The 22,468-nt window shown below is 39.1% G+C and overlaps 1 protein-coding gene across 6 annotated transcripts in view; it reads right to left on the reverse strand.

Annotated features, from left to right (window-relative positions):
* LOC120632002 (phosphofurin acidic cluster sorting protein 1) overlaps window positions 1-22,468 on the reverse strand; it is a 155,144-nt gene that overhangs the window by 26,918 nt on the left and 105,758 nt on the right. For 4 of the 6 annotated variants that reach the window (XM_039901738.1, XM_039901737.1, XM_039901736.1 and 1 more), the window contains exons 2-6: window positions 17,399-17,626; window positions 13,854-13,947; window positions 9,704-9,863; window positions 8,005-8,144; window positions 6,677-6,817 (exon numbers count right to left, since the gene is read on the reverse strand). In XM_039901738.1, the coding sequence (XP_039757672.1) occupies window positions 6,677-6,817; window positions 8,005-8,144; window positions 9,704-9,863; window positions 13,854-13,947; window positions 17,399-17,626 (763 nt within the window). The remainder of the gene's footprint in view (window positions 1-6,676; window positions 6,818-8,004; window positions 8,145-9,703; window positions 9,864-13,853; window positions 13,948-17,398; window positions 17,627-22,468) is intronic. The other 2 variants (XM_039901740.1, XM_039901739.1) reach the window with 1 other exon arrangement.

Consider the following 22,468-nt stretch of genomic DNA (forward strand, 5'->3'; position numbering starts at 1 on the left):
TTCTCTATTTTTTATTAAAGTTATCCGAAGTTAAATTTTTAACCCTAAGTCACGTTGCAACGTCGTGATGTGTAAATGCAATGCAGAAAATAGTAAAACGACGTAGTATCGTGATATGATGCACAGCAAGACTTTTTCAATACGATGTTGTTTATTGCATCATATAAGGCTTCTTCTGTTATACCATATGTTATGCTCCTCCAGTAATTAAATAAATAAATAAATAAATAAATAAATATACTAAGACAATACACACATCGCCACCTAGCCCCAAAGTAAGCGTAGCTTGTGTTATGGGTACTAAGATGACTGATGAATATTTTTAGGAATTATATATAAATAAATACTTAGAAAATACATATAAACACCCAGACACTGAAAAACACTTATGCTCATCACACAAACATTTTCCAGTTGTGGGAATCGAACCCACGGCCTTGGACTCAGAAAGCAGGGTCGCTGCCCACTGCGCCAGTCGGCCGTCATTATATGAATAGTACATCTATCCTTTAGATAAAATTAAACATACACAACAAATAAAGCACTGGCGCAGGATTGCACATCAGTTTTAACGACAAGACGTCGTGCGATGCATCGTACCTATATTTGAAATAGTATCGTGATTGTTTACCATGCACGATGTAGATTCCCTAAACATTACATCGCATAGCGTAATAATATACGATACGACATCGTATCGTTTGTAATGTTTTGGCCTTTAGCTACTTTTATACGGTTAATAAAGATCGCATATTAAAATTAGTAACTTTGCGTTCTCCAAATACTCTAGTATCCCTTACCACTAAGATTGCAACTTGCATCTCACTCCCACAAAAGCAAATACAATGGCGCTTCGTTTTAACCATAGCAAAGTTACTTTAAAGTACAAATACCCCGACCAACAATCTGTAGGTAATCTAACTACTGAACAACAAATCACACCAAACTTACAATTGCACAAAACAAACAACTAAAGAAGATTAAACTACAACAAGCTAACATTGAAAGGCAAAGTACCAGAAGTCTTTGAGAATAGAGACGTGTAATGCTAAATTCGGGACATTGAGAGATGGCAAACTACGATTGTTTGTATATTGCACTTGTTGAAACTCCATGATCTAGAGCTCGTTCTTTGCATGATGTATGTATATCATCAAGAAAAAGAAAACAGACAGACGGACTGACACACCCCAAACCCAAACCACGCAGACTGACGAGCAGACGATGGAACCCGGTAGGAACACGCACGCGGAAGTCCATCACCAGACTAGAGGCTTGTACGGACAAAGTGGGGAAGGGAGACAGCCACATCAAGGCCGTCAACCACCCGCGGCGACTGTCGTCTCTGGACAGGGCACGGACGCATCTGCGGGCGTGTCCCGACCGGAATCCAATCGTGACTTGCCCCAAAAACCAACATCGACCAACACTCCTGCTCAACGCCGGACACACCCTGTCGCCCACCGGTCGAATGCGTACTGGAGAGGGCGGAGCAGTGGTGAGACCGGTGACATGAGTGGGAACCCCGGAACGTCAACAAGCCAGTCCCTGAAAAGGGATAGGCTTGACGACACCATCTCGCCCCGGGGAGAATACAAAAGACCACGGACAGACAGACAAACGCGCACAAGGGACTCTTACGCGAGAGTGACCCAACCACACCTAAGTGTGGCCGTCACCCTAGTGCCCAGAAGCGACATGACCCAACCAGAGGCAAATAGCGTCCAGGGTCAAATCCAAAAAGAGATCCTCGCTATCTGCCTCAGAAAACCAGCGCCAGGAACGACACCATATGCCCCATCCTTTGTAGGGAAAGCTTTTCTCAACGAAGGAGTGCTGAAACTGTGGTGTTACGACGACAAAGCCCTCTCCTGGCTCCAAGAAATCGTACCTCGATTGAAGTCGCCAAGGGAGGGCACGGGGCTCACGCTCATAAGGCAGGCCGACATACCAGTGCGGATTAGGTCAGCACTATACGTGCCTGACTTCACGGAGGAGATAGCAATACTCCAACAAATGCTGTCCCTCCAAAACCCCTGGTACAAGGTCTCGTCGTGGACCCTGTACACATATAAAAGAACAAACAGCAACCCTCCGGGAGTGTTTCTAGTCCTAGGAATACCCACGGAGCAGGTCGAAGACATCCTGGCCAAGGGAAGGAGAGTCTCTTACTCCACCGGATCTATCTATATCCGGTTCTTCGACGGCGAAGGACTCAGCGACGTACCGCCTAAGAAGACCCCGGAGCCAGAAACGAAAAATGACACAGCGACAACAAACCTCAAAGCCACTGCGCCCGGACCCTCCGTTGAAAACGCCTCCGAGGATATCGACGCGATAGAAATGGAGACCGGGACAAACCACCCATCAAACATGACACCATGGGAGGGGGTGGCCGAGACTGAGACTGACGATGACGAGAACGCAAACGAGGCGAGGATACAAGAGTTGCTAAAAGGATGGGCCCCTGAGGCCGACCTTTAAACAACAACTCCAATCCATTATAATACACCACGTACGACAACATAAAGATAATACAAACCAACCTCCAGCACAAACAACTAGCAACGGCCACACTACGAGGACAGCTGGAGGTTGAGACCGATACCATCGCCCTAATCCAAGAGCCGTGGGTAAGGGCCCAAAACATATGCGGTTTCGGCAGCTGTAATGGTAAGTTGTACTACAACAGCCCGCAGGAACAACCTAGAACATGTATATACATACCTCGCTGTTTAACAGCGACACTACTAACACATTACTGTTACAGAGATCTAACGGCAGTAAGAATACAGAACGGAACAAAACAAGGGACAGTTGCAGCGGCCAGACCACTTGTCCTGGCTTCGCTGTACCTACCCATAGAAGGCGAAATACCTACAAAAGAGGTGATGGACCTTATAAAACAATGTGAAGAAGACGACACCGATCTGATTATCTCGGTCGACAGCAACGCACACCACATCCTATGGGGAAGTAAAACAAACAACAAAAGAGGTGAGCAACTAGTTTCATACTTGCTAACCACTAACCTAAACATTCTTAACAAAGGTTCAGAACCGACTTTTGTTTCAAGTAGATACCAGACGATTATTGATCTTACTCTAGCGTCAAACAACATATCAGACCAAATAAAAAACTGGCACGTGTGCGAAGAGCTCACACTCTCCGACCATAGGCGAATAAGTTTTGAACTGGATCTGATTAAACCGCAAGAAACTCCTGGAAGAAATCCCAGAAAAACAAACAGAGAGAAATACAAAACTCTTATAAAGGGAGACACAATGTACAACAACAAACCCAAAATAAAGGGAACGATGCAAATAGACCAAAATGTAGAACAAATAACAAAACACATAACAACATGCTACGAAAAAGCATGCCCACTAAGAATACAAAAAACAAAACATGCACCAAAACACAGTTGGTGGGGCCCCGACCTGGAGAGAAAAAGACAAAGGTTAAGGCACCTTTTCAACAGAGCAAAGAACACCAGGAAAGACGCAGATTGGGACAAGTTCAAAGAGGCTCAATCTCAATACAAAAAACTTGTGCAACAGAAAACTGTCAAATCCTGGCAACATTTCTGCACGAGCATAGAAAACTACGATAATGCAAACCGCATAAGGAAAATCCTGTCAAGGGACAATATCCGCACCATCGGATCTTTAAAGAAACAAGACGGGAACTACACTAAAAACGACAAAGAAGTGAGTGAGACACTTATCGAAACCCACTTCCCAGGCTGTAAGATTGTCGACAAACCAGTGTGGGAAGAAAACAACACGACACCAACAAAAGCAGACTGGGAAATAGCAAACAACATTGTGACATATGAAAGGGTCCGTTGGGCTATCGAATCCTTTCACCCTTTCAAATCTGCAGGTACAGATCACATTTTCCCCGCCCTCCTACAATGGGGCAAAGAACAACTCATACCATGGCTAGCAGAAATCTTTAGAGCATGCTTAGCACATAGATACATACCGCTAACATGGAGGGAGGTAAAAGTAGTATTCTTACCCAAACCAGGTAAAAGCGACTACACACAACCCAAATCATTCAGACCTATTAGCCTAACATCTTTTCTACTAAAAACCCTAGAAAGACTCGGAGATAGATACCTCCGGGACGGAACCCTGAAGCACATACCTATAAACCAAAATCAACACGCTTACTGCACGGGTAAATCAACAGAAACAGCTCTGCACTCTGTTGTAAGCAAAATAGAACACGACCTGGAAAACAAACTCTCGACTCTCGGGGCTTTTATAGACATAGAAGGAGCTTTCGACAAAACAACATTCAAGAGCATAGACTTAGCTCTTGCGAGACATAAAGTACCGGACACACTAAGAGCTTGGATTAGAGCCCTACTAGAATTTAGGGTCATCCAACTGGACTTTAATGGAACAACCAAGGGTATTGTAGCTAAAGGGTGCCCACAAGGAGGGGTCCTTTCCCCCATCCTATGGAACCTGGTAGTTGACGACCTAATAACAAAAATGAACAAAAACGGTTTCCTCACCATAGGATATGCCGATGACATCACCATCCTCATAAGTGGAAAGCAAGAAAACACCCTGAATTCAATAATGCAAAACGCACTGAAACTGCTAGAACAGTGGTGCAGGGAAAATGAACTTACGGTTAACCCGAAAAAGACAGAACTCGTATTATTTACCAACAAAAGGAAACCACAATTTCCAAAAACACCAACACTGTTTAAAACAAGCCTAAAACTATCAACCGAGGTAAAGTACCTCGGAGTAACGATGGACTCCAAACTAAGCTGGAAGACACATATAGATACAAAAATCCAAAAATCAACGATCATCCTCAGCCAATGCAAACGCATGGCAGGAAAAACCTGGGGGCTTAAACCATACATCATGAAATGGTTGTACTTAGCAGTCGTCAGGAGCTCACTAAACTACGCCTCACTGATATGGTGGCCGAGAACACTCCTTGCGACAACCCAACTAGAACTACAAAAATTCCAACGTCAAGCGTGCCTAGCTATCACAGGCTGCATGAGCACAACACCAACCACTGCGCTGGAAGCTATATTATGCATACCACCACTACACCTACACATCAAAGAGGAAGCCACACTTGCAGCCCTTAGACTGAGGGCTTACGGGCTGTGGAAGGATACAAACATAGGACATACAAGGATACTATCAAAAGAAATTAATAAATGCCCACAACTAGACTGGATATGTGACAAGACGCGGAAACACTATGTGCTAGACAGGCACTATAAAGTAGCCGCTGAAGGAGGAAAAACAGACAAAGCTGACACCGTCGTAATAGAGGTCTACACCGACGGATCAAAGACAAACTCAGGCACTGGAGCGGGGATATACTGCCCGGAGCTTAACATAAACATTGCCCAGCCGCTTGGTAAGAACAACTCCGTCTTCCAAGCGGAGTGCGTGGGCATAACAACAGCAGTCATAGCCATGCTAAACAGAAAGGTAAAAGGCTTCAGCATCAACATAAACAGTGACAGTCAAGCTGTACTAAAAGCCTTAACCAAACACACAACAACATCAAAACTCATACTTGACTGTCACAAGAACCTACAAGCCCTATCAAAATCCAACAGAGTAACCCTAAAATGGATACGAGGTCACAACGGAAACAGAGGAAACGACGCAGCCGACGAATTAGCGCGTCAGGCAGCATCACTAAGGGTAGCTGGACCGGAACCCATCATACCCATACCCTTCACTGAATACAAAACATGGCTCCACAACCAGACGCAAGCATCACACTCGGTACTATGGTCTAAAACAAAAGAGTGCAAACACACGAAGGAGGCCGTACCAGTTCTCAACCCACGACTAACAACAAAATTACTGCAACTGAATCGACCTAAACTAAGGACAGTTGTAGGTATGATAACAGGGCACTGCCCACTAAACAAACACCTTTCCATTTTAGGTATAACTGACAGCCCTCTCTGCAGAGCATGCATGGAGGCGGAGGAAACACCGATACACGTAATACTCCAATGCAACGGAGTAGCAGAACAACGCGCAGCACACATTGGCTCCTCAGCAACACTCCATGAAGCACTCGGCGACCTGGGCGGCCTGCTAAGCTTTTGGAGCGAGCTCGGCTGGCTGGAGTGATCCAGCGGGGAGCCGCATCAGTGGCCATACGTACAACGGACGGTCCCAGACCAACCAAGTGCGGAAAAGGCCCAGGAACAGAAGAAGAAGAAGAAGATGTATATCATCTGATTTAGATATTCAGTATTAATTAATTTAGCTAGATAACTTATTAGTTTTAAGTGAGTGTGAGGCGGCGATAACGAAGAAAAACCCAGTTAAGTTTGTTTGTGGCCAGACCAGGCCCTATTTAGAGACCTTATAGCTTCAGTTTTAATTTAACGAATGCAACACTGGTAAAATTTGTACACATTCATCAAAAGTGCCTTTTATAGATTTATTACAATAAAGACATTATAGATTACGAGTAATTTTTTACTGCAATACCACATGGTGGTTTCTCACTATGGTTCTTGTATAACTAACCTCTATTTTATAGTTAAGATTTGCATTGAGTACCAATCATCTTCTCATATTATCAGAAGGATATAGAATTATAATTTAGTTCAAACAAAACTAATCTCTTTTCTCATAGACTGAAAGCCGTGCCGGCTCACCGCCAGCTTGCCGCGGCTGCCCTTGCGCTTTGCTGTGTGCTCCAGTTCGCTATCGCTGTCCCTGTCGTGCGCCTTGGACCGTATATAGCTCTGTATCTTTCTCTCTCGCTCCATGAAGCTTAGCTCTCGCGAGCGTGACAGCTGTATGCAAGCAATGGTTTAAGCAAAGCACCTTAGCTCTATGGATAACGTTTCTTTGTTCATTCACTCTTTCAGTCATCGTGCTATTTAAATATCATTTAGGAGTTAGTTATTATTATAAAAATTACTCAGCTGTATCATCAAAACAAAAAACTTTATATTGATAGACTGAATGAGCTCAGAACTAGCTTTTCATATTATATGAAATAAATAAACATTATAAACAATGTAAATTAATAAATAATCTATAGTGGCAATTTTAGTCGATCTTATGTGTGCGTTTTAATTTTTAAAACTTTAAATTGAAGCTCTGTATAGCATTTATCTTAAATTTACATCAAGCATCTATTGCGAAATCTTAAATTGCCACCTGTTTTACTAGCATATTAATAAATATAAATAATAAATTTAAATAATATATTGCGAGATCTATTTTATAAAACTACTTAAAAAAAGACATCAATTTTTAATTTATGTATTATTATTTCTCACAATGTATTAAAATATATTATATTTATATATAATTTGATGCTAAAATGCTATTTTATAATAGCAAGTTTCAAAAAATTCAAACTAAAAATAAAGGATAGCATCAACAAGCGATTTAATCAAGTAACCAACTATGATTTCCTCTTTTTATCCTTTCGATATCCTTATACCTACTTTCTAAATAATTAAAATCTAGCATCGAAAAATGTTCAAAACTACAGTACCTTTTGAATTGTTATAACTCTATGGTTAAAGGTGATCTGATAATTAATCCAAAAAACTATCTACTAAATAAAGATCAACGAAAACTGTTATTTGTGTGCGAGGGAAAAAGTAGATATTAATGCCCGTTTTGGCTAAACCTATCTCGAATGTCCAATGATTCAGGCGATGTCTATAGAAAACGTTTTACCGAATCTTAGGTGGTAAAACGTTTACCACCTAAGAGTTTGTAAAACGTTGGTAAAACGTAAACTGTTGGTTAACGGTCGATGTATGCCTAGGAATCTTCTTAGATTAGGCTTTAGGGAAAACGGGCATTAGTGTCGCTTTGACGCAAATAACGTCAAAGTTTGGCAAACATTTATCATCTATTTTCCTTAGCTACATATTGAGAAAACCTGACTGGTGAAATCTGTATTTAACACTTCAAATCAGTTACAAGTAAAATAATACATAGAGATATGTAAAGTTCTTACCTTAGTATAGGATAAGTCTCCTTTGTTGAAGGCAAGTTGCCGATGTGCCCGCCGCCTCGCTGCAGCCCCATAAGTCATCTCATCTGCTTCTTCCACGGAGCTGAATTCCCCTTCTTCTTCCTCGTCTGAGTAACCACGCTCTGGAACAATTTGTGCATTTATCAGTTTATTGTTATACTAGCTGATGTCCGCGTTCTTCGGCGTTTATTACGGTTTTTTATGAATCCGTTGGAACCGTGTGTTTTCTTGTGATAAAATTCCTATGTATATTTACTCTCTGTATGTCTTTACAACTAACTCTGTGCCAAGAATCAAGTGGATTAGTTGCTTAGTTAGGGCGCAAAGGATGGACAAACAAACACACTTTGTTATAGTAAGGATTAACATTAATAACATTATCCAGCCTATTATAATCCACTGCTGAACCAAAGGCCTCTCCCAATCGGAGGGTTAGCCCATAATCTCCACGCTGGGTAGAGGGGTTTCTGATCCCAGTAAATGGTAGAACTAGCAAAGAGGACACTGCTGCCAGTTCTCAGTTATATTCCCTTGGTCGCCTCGCACGACACCCTGCCACAGGGCAAATTAAATAAATAACTTTTCTATTCGTAGGCAGTTTAATAGATCTCTCGCGTCATGATTGAGCAAAAGCCTATCTATATAGGTGTATCTCTTCGGGTCATTTAATTGCAAATATAGACCTGCATTTTTTTACCTTATAAGGTTTATTGTAGTCGCAGGTAACCCTATAGACAAAAGTGAACACCTGGAAAACATTGTAGATTGTGAAAACGCTTACAAGATCCTTGTAGTTTTCGATTATATTGACTTAAACGAACGTGACATCAACGAACATAATATATGTATTACATGACACTTGTTGCAACATTCTCTTAGTGATAAATAAATAAATATACTACGAATATTATATACTACACGGCCTTAGACTCAGAAAGCGGGGTCGATGCCCACTGCGCCAAGCGGCCGTCAGTATTATTATACAACGTGTAAATGAAAGCCGTAATAATACGTCACAGGCGTTAGAATTACATTATGTACTATCTCTGAGAGTTAGCTGTGAAATCGAAAACCTATTAGTTTTTGAGTAAACCACTGCCATAATTTTTCCTGAAAGAAATCTGATACAGCCTATAATCGTAGCGTAAGTACTATGCGCGTGTCGGTATTTCATCTTTAATAGGATTGTCATAAGTAAACACTTAGAATGTCTTGAATTCGTTTGTATGGAAAAATGAATATGATTTTTTCGATTTAATATTTTTACATGGTGATTCCTTATTAAATATACATATGCATCCTTCAATATTATTTCATAATTCTGTTACACGTTGTGTATAATGATATTTGGTTCCAGAACCAAATATTACTGTATCAGTATAGCTCGGCGCACGTGAAGAAGCGCACGTTAATGACCCGCGCAAATCGCGTAAAAAGGGTCCTGTATTATCGATACTGAAGTACTTTTTTTTATTTATTACTGTACGTCTGTCCGTCTCTCCCCTGCCCCACGTACGGGTACACCCATGAATCAATCATTACCTTATCTCCTTAATCATCGTTTATTTTATCAACTAGTTTTGTTTTGTGTTGTTTTCTTCTTGAAATCCTTTCTCCGTTTTACTTGAACTCTGGAACTCATTTATCAGTCAGAAAAATCGAGTTAGGTCAAATAGGTTACCAGTGATAAGCAAGGTATTGTTGTTTTTCGTGTCGTGGTCTACAGGCGTGGAGGCGAGACCGGTGATGGTGAGCCTGGCTACCGGTTGTCCCGCACCGGCGCCCACCTTCCCTCCCACACTGGTGAGCTCCAACTCCATATCCATCGAGCGCTGGAGCACCTAAGGTAAAAGCAAACGCTTACGTTATTAATACCTATAATTAATTACCTTTGTTAGAGTTATGGCTCCCCGATGACAAGAAAATATGTCTCAAATAATTTCAACACCAAAACCGCGTTTGTTTCAGGTTTTTAACAATTACGCGTCGTACCGAATGTATCGAGATAAGTTCAGCTGACGAGCCTATTTTCTTAAATTCTGCAGAACAGTAATTAATGGGTGTTTCTTAAGAACAATTATATACAGACAGGGTTCTAGCTTCATAAAATTTGGCACACTCCTAATAAACCTTCTTAACTACTCATTCACGCTTCAATTCTACTGTAAAGTAACATACCATCAAGTGAGACAGTAGCAGTCACAGTGAGCAGTAAGCCGCTTCCTCATATCAACCCATTACCGAACCGCTACAGGTCTCGGGTCTTCTGAGAAGGGTCTCATTGTGGGAGAAGACTTGTTAGGGCGTATGGGATTGGTGTACTCCACACACGTTTTGAGCACATTAAGAAGAACTCTCAGTAATGCAGGTTTCCTCACGATGATTTCCTTCACTATTAAAGCAAGTAATATTTTAATCGCTTAAAACGCACAACGTACTTAGAGAAGTTAGAAGTGCTGGGATTCGAACTAGGCCCCCGAAAGTAAAGGCGAAGTCCTTGCCACTAGGCTACCACCGCTTTACCAAAGATCTCGTTACCTCAAAATAAACATGACCCAAATGTGGAATTCATATTAAAAGTTTTAATTTGTCAAATATATAAGCCGCGGGGATCCGCAAAAACATTTCACCGCGATGCCACTCCAATTAGAGGAAACATAAATTACGCCCTAACGACGCTCCTTCAATTGCGTGATTCACAGCAGCACACATTAATTACTTCAAACTTTGATGTTTACATGAGAATAATTACGCCAACATCGGGAAGATTAAACGTTCAGTTCGTTAAATATATAATGCCGAACAATTTTGATGGCTCATTCAAAATATAATGTGAATACCACCTTCGGGCGACGTTAACCGGGTGGGTTTGAAGCGTATAATTGGCTCAGTATAGATTATGTTGAACGCGCTTTTTGATCATAGAGAATAATTAAAGTTAACGCCCCGCAATGATAAAACAATTAAGCTTAATAGTTGCCTGTGATATGCCTATTTGAATATTTTTTTGACGTGACAACGTCTTATAAATTGGTTTGCCGGGTGACACTTCAAGAAACTGCGTTACGCTCCGCTCACGTTATGCGCTCACAATGAGAGCGAGTGAGAGGCACGCGTCCCTTCCACTCGGGCATGGTTAGCCCGCCTAAGAGCGAGAGAGACAGACATAAAAAGTGAAAGGCACGCGTCCCTTTGTAGTAAACGCTGTTTCATTGTACGCAAATGTATTGCAAGTTATTGTATGTATATTTGTATATAAATACGTATGTATGTGTAAAGGTAAAAATAAAATTTTGTTAATATGAAATTCAGTGCGAGATTCTTTGTATAAATTAATGTTTTAAATATAATTCTTTGTATAAATAAATGTTTTAAATTGTTACTATTATTTCATCCTTCTTCCTACTATACGAATGAATATTCACATTAAAATTATTTTACCACTCAAAGTCGTTGTCACGTAAAACTTTCGCCCGTATACCGACTTTACAGGCGATTTTCGTTTAAAAATTCATCACAGTTTTATTTCTTATGGCGGCTGTACACACTCGTCGAGAGCCTCTCGTCGAGAGTTTCGGCCGGTGATAGTCTCGGCGAGAGCGTACTTGTACACACTCGCGTTTTCATTTGTACGGAAGATTTCTGTGACAATGGACGTGGAAATTGCAGCTGCTGTTTGCCTTTGTGCTGTAATATTGGTTCCATTTGATAGTACTCCAGAAATTGTAATTCACGTTCATTAGACCACATGGCGAAGCCCGTCTTAACGCGAACACAGACGGCGATAAACTAACTGAACAAGTGTGTACATGCTCGCTCTCGTTTTCCTCGCGAGACTCAACGAGACCCTTTGACTCGGGCGCAAAAAACCGACCAGTGACCGAGAACAACCGAGGCGAGACACGAGAGAGCGAGACAAGACGAATGCACCGTGTACATACTCGTTCTCGGCCTGTCTTGGTGTGTCTCGGCGAGTGTGTACAGCCGGCATTACACAAAGAACTCAGTTATTACCCCACAATGACATAACAATTATTTACAAACGCTTTATACTTAGTTGCCTGTGATATAGCTATTTGATTGTATTTTTTATATTTCATTCCATTTTGATTTGAGGTTCACAATTTTAATTGTTACACAAATTGTGGGAAAATAAAATATCTGGTTTCGAATATTGGAAATTAGGCGTTACTTAGCGAAATTCAATGATATAAATTATAAAAAATATCTTGGTATGGTGAAAGAATTATTTATATCGGATCAATAAGTTCAGAGTTTATTAATTACAAGTAAACAAAGGAACAAATATTTCCTTTTATATTAGTATACTTAGTTAACGGAAATACCAGGCATTATAATGGTGAGGATGATATTCATTTCTGCCATACTTTTATTGCGCACCACAAAAAGTACATAAAAAAAAGGGTAACTAAACAACGTATACAACGATCTCGACGAACGAACTGAAAATAAAAATATAAAGAGTAAAACTAGAGAGAAACGTTTTTATCCAGCTAATGTATACCAACTTGCATTGCCAAATTAATATAATAATTGCGCCATTTAATTGCTGAAGCCATTCATCTTTGTTATCAGCTCTCATTTAATTGTGTTAAAATAATTCAGTATTCTGGTTCAACTATTTGATACATTAATTGCGACTCAGATAATTAATGATTTATCCTGTCGTTTTATTCTTTACTAGTTGGAACTAAATTTGACTAGCTGTTTCCCTCGACTTTGCCTGCGTTTGTTTCGGTATTTTAAATTATATGCGGGCCCGGTGTTTTCCCGGGCTAAAAAGTATTCATTGACCAAGGTGCAATTTATTATATTAAATACGCCAAATCGCTTTCTGCGTTACATCGTAACGCTTAATCGCTTAGGGGTAAGTCTTTGTCGGTAGGGTGGTAACTAGCTACGGCCGAAGCTTTCCACCATACCAGAAAGAAAATTCAGAAAACTCTTTTGTAACATAAGTTTTTTATTATGAATCCAAAAATAAAGGAAAGTAATAAAAGATTTCAAACATTTAACAAAAAATCCTTCCTTAATGGTTTATGCTTTAGCGGCTTAAAACTCGGCACCAGCTGCTATGAAACACGAAATTACCCATCAACTTGCTAGGCGTGTGGGATGTTAAAAGTATTTTATTGGGGTCATTTTCCACTTGAGCACAAGTTAGAATTTATATTACTTTATTGAGTCTGAAAGATTGATGTGATGCTATTAACTTCAGTTGTTCACGCTCTTGAGTTTTTCATCTCAGAATGAGAAGGGTTTAGGCCTTAGTCCGAGGTGCGTGCCGGGTATCGAACTCAGTCCTCCCCGATAGACACGCCGAAGCCCTAACGACTAGGCTATCACCCTTGTGGTTTGGGTTTGACAGCTTCTGATTTACAATAAAACAAACAGAAGGATGTTTTTTATGTTATGGCAACTTTACAGTGAAACCCCATTTAAGTAAAGTTTCTCGTGAAGTGACAGTGAGAGTTTTTTAATTTCACCTTTAACATCCTTATGATAAAAGGGTTAAGGAAACTTTATTTACAGTCTTCATAGTGTACAAATGAAGTTAGATACAAAAGGATCCAATATTATGGTTATGGTAGAAAAATATTAAGAAAAAGATTGAACGCGATAGACCATTTTGTTTTCAATAAAACCTTCGTTTGACTAGAATGGCGAATTACAGAGCACTTTTTGCAGTTCTTTATCGATCGACGTCGCAAAGATGGGAGAGAGAGGGAGAGTCCAGAACGAGACACAATGTACCAGAGATTATAGTGAATACCAAAGAGGAGGTCAAATATCTGTTAATGAGTGCATACCTGATCCATTCTGATGACGCCTTCAGCTAGCGTCTTGTACCCGAGTATCGTGCGATTTTTGTATTTCTTGCGTCTTTGCAACATGATCTGCAACCTGCAACCATTAACATTTGATCAAACTACCATAGAAAGGAAGAAAACTCTTTAATTGTGAAAGTTTTTAAAAATCTCGCAGGAAACGTATTTTCCTGGGACTGGATGTAACTATTTAGTTTTAGTCTCCAGGATACAAAGTTCCATGCAAAATTTTACAAAGATAAGCGGTCAAGCCATCCATACTGTAAAAATGATATTTTGTAAATCGGACGGGTAGCTTTTACAAACAGCTATGTCCAGTACGCAACGCTACATATGTTCCAACTTTCATCAGGATCGTTTCAACGGTTAAGCTGAACATAGGTAACAAACAAGCAAAAAAGTATGGATTATGTTTATACCCTTTTGTTATATTGGTGCCAAATATGTTGGACACAAATCTCTAAAGTAAACTAAATCGACAAGTATAAAAATATGGCTGTCCTTTTCACAATGCTCCCCGTATAACCTGTTTTAAATAGTCAATTTGCTTTGATTAGTTGTGTATACACCATATGTAAACTAGTATAGATAAAACATTACGCGAATAATAAAACCTGGAAAGATCTTACATAATAACAATGTTATCTTGCTATTTCTAGATCTCTAACTATTTTATTGTGCAGCTATTACATTGTTAGAATTTTTCAATTTATGCAATTGTAGTACTTTCATGGAGAAGAATCGTTGCATCATACATCCTTATTAATAATCCGTACTTCCATACTATTCTTAATTCGGAAGAACCTCTTGTTATTAAACGCGTTAACCTCAGAACAGATTAAGATTAAATATGTCAAGGAATTGATTACACCCTTATATATAGGATACTTTTTAATAGGTATAGTTTCCGGTGGTTTTAAAAAAAAACCGACCAGGAAGCCGCTGCATAGCAGCTATTTTCCCAAATGTAAGTAGAAAACTGCAAATAATTTTCCAATTTCGCCAGTGCAGCCATCTTTGGAAAAATCACAAGGCATCTCAATGTCGATAACAATAGCCTATTATTTTTCTCCATCTAGACCCCGAAATAACAAAAGCCTTATGTTAGCTTCTCTCTTTGATAAATAATGTCAGCATATTACTTTTTATTAACTATCCATTAAGACGTCGTCTACGATACGGATTAGAAAATCCAATTCCGTGACTGGGCTGGAACCTGATAGAACTTGGCATATTGGTATTCTAAGCCGCTGGCATCTAAACTTCTGGGTTTTTGTGAAAGTTAACCATATAGAGATAACCTCTTACTTTTCTTCTCATTCAGCAGCGCTAGCATGGACATTTTTCTCCCCGGTGAAAGGACAAAATTTCACCGTCTCCCACAGCTTTATTAACACTCCGAGAATATGAAAATGCACGTGTGCAAATCATATCAAAATAATATACTTACTTGTAAGTGTTATACTAAACTTCGTAAATTTTATCCCTTGGTATATTAGAGGGGATATAAATTTTATCACTATAGTTTACATGAAAGACCATGAAAGACGACTTGTAATAGTATTTACTGTTATTTATGTGTTGTAATATTTTTCATATTATGTGTTATTTTATTTGTGTAATCTAGTTAAAGTATTTTGGTATTTATTTTTTTTAAACTATTCACTACCTGCAGTCTGTTATCCTCATGTTTTCTTTATCCTAAGGTTTTGTCTGGCAGAGATCGCTATTAATCGATGAAGCCGCCTTATGTACACGGCTTCTCTCTTTGTTGTTTTTATTCTTTTTTTAACTTGTGGTGTGCAAATAAACAGTATAAATAAATATGATAGCAGTGCAGAGTCGCTTAATTCTTTCTAAGCTTCTCTCTTCGTTAAAAGATAACTGTATAATATTAGGTACGTTTTAAAGCTCTAAAAGGCTTAAATGTCCATTCCCGTCCAAAAATATGGAAAAATATAATTTTGGATGCAGCCTGCTAAATCCTGTCATATTGGAATTGTAAGCCGCCTGGGAATTAACCGTATACCCCGGGTTTTATACATCAAAATGGGACACTAAATCATAAAAATACTTTTTCAATGTTCCCAACCTCATGGAACCCCTTCAGGATTACATAGTTTATCTATCTCTCAGTTTGTCACTTCAAATCAGTTTATTTCTTTAAATAAATACTTTTGAGTTTTGTTATAAATTCGGTTGCGATCGTTAAAATATCCATCAGCCTTTTATCTTTTGTAAAAATTTGAAGCAGACGTGCGTGACGTGAATTTCATAACATGCTTTATTTTTTTTTAACAACAGTGCAAATATTTATCATAATAGCGTTTCTTGAGTCACAATATTGACAAGGCTCTGCTGTTATATAACACTGGAACTCACAAGTTTTTTATCACGTGTATAACCTTGTATTTTGTTATACTGCCGTGCGTCAGTTATTGCTATTTATCTTTGTTTTATATGTTTGTTTGTGTATTCAATCAATTTTAACAAGTAAGCGCTAAATCAAGTGGTTCTATTGGTATATAGTCTAGTGGTTACAGCTTCGGTCTCGCACCTCTAAACGGGGGTGAACTTCTCCTTTTATCCTATGCCGTGCTTTGGCAGTTGACATTTTGTCCCTTGTATGATCGGGATATACATTTTTTGTCTCCCTCTTTATCTTTTTGTCTCTGACAATGATAGCCGCCGGCTAGCGGCGGCTATCATTGTCAGCTACAGTCCCTCGGAAGCAACAACACAAACGCAAATGTAGCAGCTTTCCACCATCAAAGCCGAGGAATAACCTATTCACCAAAGAAGTGCTATAAAATTTTACAATCGTCCGCACTTTTATGGCCTAAAACTCCATTAGTTACGACCTCGACCTTAAAAATATCATTGCGCCGTTAACATTTGAACCAGACCGTTATATCCGTTTGCTCGTAAAACTGAGCAAATTGACGCAATGAATAAATGAACGGTCAAGTTAATGTCGGAACATACGTAGGTTAGGGTTCTGTAGTGATATCCGCATATCTATGCCTTTGTTCAATACAAATAAAGACATTGAAGATGGCCGATTGGTGCAGTGGGCAGCTAGTCTAAGGCCGTGGATTCGATTCCCACAACTGGAAAATGGTTGTGTGATGAATATGAATGTTTTTCAGTGTCTGGGTGTTTATCTGTATATTATAAGTATTCATGTATATTATTCATACAAATATTCATCAGTCAACCCATAACACAAGCTACGCTTACTTTGGGACTAGATGGCGATGTGTGTATTGTCGTAGTTTATTTATCATACCTTCGCTGCAGAGTTTTAACTATAGTACCTACCTAGGCTTAAAACAGGATGATGGCAGGAAAATGCCTACACGAGTTATAAAAACATTTTAGGGTAGCCAGTGCTGTTGTGCATAAAGTGCACGCCACTGTCTAGTGGGGTAAGTGACGGCATTGTCTAATAAGTTGCATTCGACTACGCATAACGAGATCCAGGGTTAAGATTCCCGAAATTGGCTTAGCCTTAAAGTTGGACTCACCTATTGCCATCGCGTTTGACGAAGTGCGGGTACTGCAGCGAGAAGCAAAGATCCAGCTCAACATCCATGGGCGGCACGGTGATGTCGTTGGAGCGTAATGTCCGCTTACTGCTGTGCATCCGGGCTGCGAGGGTGACCGCCCCGGCACCCGCGCCCCCCGCTGCACCCCCGCCAGCCTCGCCCAGAGCGCCGCATACCCGGAGCCTTGTGACGCGTAGGGTGCAAAGCCTGCAACAGAAAAGTTAAGATAGATAAAAAAAAAAACTTTATTGCAACAAAGCTTTTGCCATAGATGATGTACTACGAAGATTCCAACGATGCCTCATATCTGTATAGGTTTCCATTAGAAATAATGGAAGGATAACACATCATACGTAATATAAAATACACAAACCCTGAAAACATTAAACACCTTTTTTGGACGGCCGAGTAAAGCAATTTATTTCTATTTGTCACGAAATTCAACTTCCAACGAAGCGATGTTATTACATATTACGCTGCGAGTTCGATAAAAATTTAACGAATTCACAAACCGCAAATCAGAATTCACCAATAATACCTAATGCACTTATTTTTTTATAAATTTGATCATAAATTGGCTTTTTTGTCAACATTGTGAGAATTGAAAAATAGTCAATTATATCGGTATTGTAGTTTTATGTGCTAACTATAAAATATGTATTTTTAGTATCCACAGCGTATTAGCGTCCCACTCCTTTAGCAGGCGTTCAACGAAATAATATAGACAATTGGTAAACATCATTTTCTCGTGGTGCGCTTGCTAGACCGATCACAGGTCTCGTCTCTAACAGATACTGTTTTAGAGCATATACCCAACACGCTGCTCCAAAATTTTTTACACAGGTTGCTCTTCGAGGCAAGGGGGTTGACACCGCCAATTTCCTAACCACTAAGACCAAAGAAGCAGATAGACATAATAGGTAAATTTAATGTGGTTCAAACGTTGCATATAAAATACGAAATCTCTTAAACGAGTACGATCAAAGCATTCAAATAACAGAGGTGTCAGACGTAGTAATACATACAAATGGTAACCCTATTTCGGTGCGGGAGACGTTACGAGAATCCCATCTCATCTTGTATTCACACTCGTATACGGTAAATAAAACGTACAAAGGGAACTGGATTAAACAGTTCTGACATTAATTTCATCAGAGCAAGAAAGAAATGCGATGGCAGGTGGGCTTTATAAAGATTTATCTTATTTTTACTTAGCGCCGCTGGCTTCCCTATTTTCGTGTTTCCGAAATGTTACGACGAACTTCCAGAGTTCAGGGCAGCAATTTATTACATTGAAAGTATAATATATTTCTTTGATAAAATATATTGGTTTAGTAAACATTTTATGCCAATATTGACCGATCACAGAAAATGATGAACTGTTTCTTTTCTCTTTCTTTGTAACAGCTTTTGGCCATAATCCCATTATACTGAAAATATAAATGGTTTTTATGAACGAGAAAGTTCCTAGGACTGTCAAACTTTTGGGAATCATTGGGCAGATTATGTTTGTTACAGGATCGATGGCCATTGGGGCATGGACATGTTATAACTGCTGTATTATTTTAATTTTCTCTTGACTGCTGCATACCGGTCAAACAAATGCTGCGTACGAAAGCTACAATTTATTTTTCTTGTAGATAGTTTTGTATCTACAATATTGAAATATGAAAAATGAAAAATGAATAAAAGTGTTTTTTTTTGTCGTATGCACGCAGAGTAAAATTGAAACGGGAAAATCCAATATTCCCGTTTCAAATATTGAGTCGAGCTCGTGTAATAACGACTAGCGATAGGATTTTGAACTGACGGTCATTAAACTTTTGCGACTCATACTTTATTCGTGACAGCAAGCGACGTTGGACCGAAGTTTTCGAAATAAGTTCAAGAAACTAATAAACCGCAGCGTGTGCCAACTTAAATAAACTTGGGGGAACTTCTGATCTATGCAAAACGCTACTCTTTTATGATGACTTAATGAGTAAACTCGAGCAACGGTCTGTATAGCCGTAGGATACCACAAGATGTATCAAATTGCTACAACTTTACCTCATTTTCAGGCAACATAATTGTAGCAGGTCAGCTTTAAAGACTACCGCGCATCAGATCGAGCCGCGCCGCACGATAGATAAACACACAGTTGCCTTGACCGATTTCGGCTACATTATAGCACAACTACGCGGGAGATATTATAGCACAAGTGTGTGCGGAAACATAGATGCACGCTCTTTTCTCTCATTATCATAGTCCGATGCGATGGCAGATCCGAAATAGATCAGACCGACAGCAGTCTTTAAGATGCACGGGTGTAATCACCACCAATTTCCGAATTTCGAGCAGGTACTTTGAATTTCTTGATAGAAAAACCACCTCGAATTCGGTGTTCCATTTAAGGTGCAAAAATGGAGAATATCTCTGAAGAGCATTGCGTCGACTGAAGACTAAAGGAAGATTTAACCATTTTCAGGTCATTAATCTGTAGATTTTGTGCCGCCGGACCGCTCTACTGTGCGCGAACCCTAATGGACACTTCAGTTTTAATGAGTTTGGCATCAAAGGAAAAGTTGGTTACGGTCTAGTAGGGGCTCGAGTGACGAAATGCATTTTGCACTCTTTACACGGAACTTTAGAAACCAGGAAAAAGTGCCAAAACAAATATTTTGACATATTTTTGGCTTGCTCAATTAGACTCATTGGTCTGGTCTCTAGCATTTTTGCTTTTTGTTTGTCACATAAAATAATAAAAGATTTAATCATCATTTACGTTTAGATGATAGACTTTTATTCACACATGTCACAATCGTTAAATGATAAATCCCGCAAGCCTGATTTGAAGTAGTGCTATCCATAAAGTAACTTCTTAAGACGAATAAGCCTCCTACGATTTATGCCTGAACGGTAACAGTATGTGTGTGAAAAGGTATTGCTGCACAGACTTTTAAAAGAACTTCGTGAGAGATCAATTATCCCAGATCACAAATTTGGCTTTCGACAATATCATAACACGGGCGAACCGGTTCATAGAGTATGCAAAGCCATTAGGGAGCCACTGGAACAAAAAGAATATTGCTCTTCTGCTTTTCTTCTGCATGCATTTGATTTTGTGTGGCATAAAGACTTAATGTTTAAAATTAAATTGCTTATACCCGCATACTCTCTTTCGACAAATACTCAAAACAGCTACGTTGAAAGCCTCTAAAACAGTCAATTATCTTCTCTCCAAATAGTTGGACTTCGATCTAAATCCTTCTGATCAATGGGAAATATGGTATATATAGGCAATGTTTGGAATTTTTTTGGCGTCGCTAATTATCTTCATCTTGTGACGCGGACTACCAGACATAATAATGTTAATTCAGTAAAATGTATATACACACACTGTTCTGAGAATTTCAGAGCCAATCATACAAATTTTAATCGAAAGAAGTGTGTCATACACACTTCTTTCGATTAAAATTTGTACGTAAAAATTTGTTTTTAAGTTAAGTAATCTAAAGTTAAGAATGCGAATTTTTTGGTTTATTTGTCGCAGCAGTTTCTTTTAGGCAGCAACGGATTCGCATGACTTTTTGCAGAGGGACAGTTTAAAAATCAAAGAGTGATTATATTTTGCTACTTTTTATCTCAGCAAAACGTTCACTTATTTTAACATTTATTCACATTTTTTTTTAATTTCATCTCTTACCGATCTAATTAGTCATAGTTAAAGATTATAAACTTACACTAACTAATTAGATCTGGGTAGCTTTAAAGCCTCATAGATACATACCATTATTATAATATGCTTTCAGACTACGAAGATGATGCGATTATTTTGCGATAACCACCAACTCGATTGGAAGCCTCCGGGGAAAATGAGCTTTTAACCTGAGAAAAGCTCACGACCAACTTCATTATAACTTATAATGAGAATAATTTTATATGTGTATCGATTTTAATCAATGTGTTAAGTTTGAGTTATTACTGAACGCTTCTATACTAACTTTACTTTTTGTTGCTGCCATAATAATCCGTGTCACCATTTGACATTCAAGTTGATATTATGGTTGTCACTGCGTACTCTTTACGTAAATATACAGTTTTTTTCTGGAATAATACTATATATCTCAGGAGAACTGTAACCTACCCATACCAAGCTTAATGCCATTAAAGCATCTAGCCTTGTAAATAGGTCTAATGTAATATAATATATAGTCTAAGAAATTCTTAGTACCCGGCTGGAGTTTTGTAATTGGCGGTGATTGCCCGTGCCCCGGAGTGCTCTCCTTGCGTTTAGCAGTCGGTGCTGTGCTTGATCTGTTTCTGGTCTTGTCGGAACTGCCGTCCCATAGGACTATGATAGTGAGGAAATAGACATTGCACTTGTGTTTTCGCATTCACTTGTGCACTATAATCATAAACTCCCGCGTAGTTAGAAAATCTTTCTCGAGATTTATCACCGTGGCCGAAATCGATGGAAACTGTGAGTATAGATCTAATAGAAATAAACTCTAGTAACATTGTTATAGCAGCTATACACAAAAGGAATTTTATCATAAAAAGTTTCGTTGATAAAAACTGTGAACTTAGCGCCTGTAGCGCAGAATAATAAGCGTTTCTCGACGTGAGCTGAGTTAGAATACTGTTTACAACTTTCCAGGGGTTATCGAAGTCATCTCCGTCTACTGAATCTTTAAATAGGAAGACAGTTGCTACCCAAATCTTTTAAGGCTTTTTTAGTACAGTGGGTATTATTTAAAGAATCATGACTATAACTATGAGTACGATCCCATGATTTCGAACTAACTGGGCGAATGAAAGAAAAAATATGTCAATGGATCGAAACCGACGTTAATTTGTGGAATTCCATAATATTAAATTTACCCTAAAGCTTAAATTAACAGGACAAAACTGGGTTTAATATTTATTGGTGAAGTTTACTAGTAGGTACGCCCATGTATGCGGTAAACGCCATACCGCCAGTGAATTTATTCGCCGATAAATACTACACCGAAGTCAGCCTAGTCGAGCCAGAATTTTCCGAATTTATGTTTCATATGCTGCATTCAT

The sequence above is a fragment of the Pararge aegeria genome, chromosome 19 (genome assembly GCF_905163445.1).
Source record: "Pararge aegeria chromosome 19, ilParAegt1.1, whole genome shotgun sequence".
Lineage (NCBI taxonomy): Eukaryota > Metazoa > Arthropoda > Insecta > Lepidoptera > Nymphalidae > Pararge > Pararge aegeria.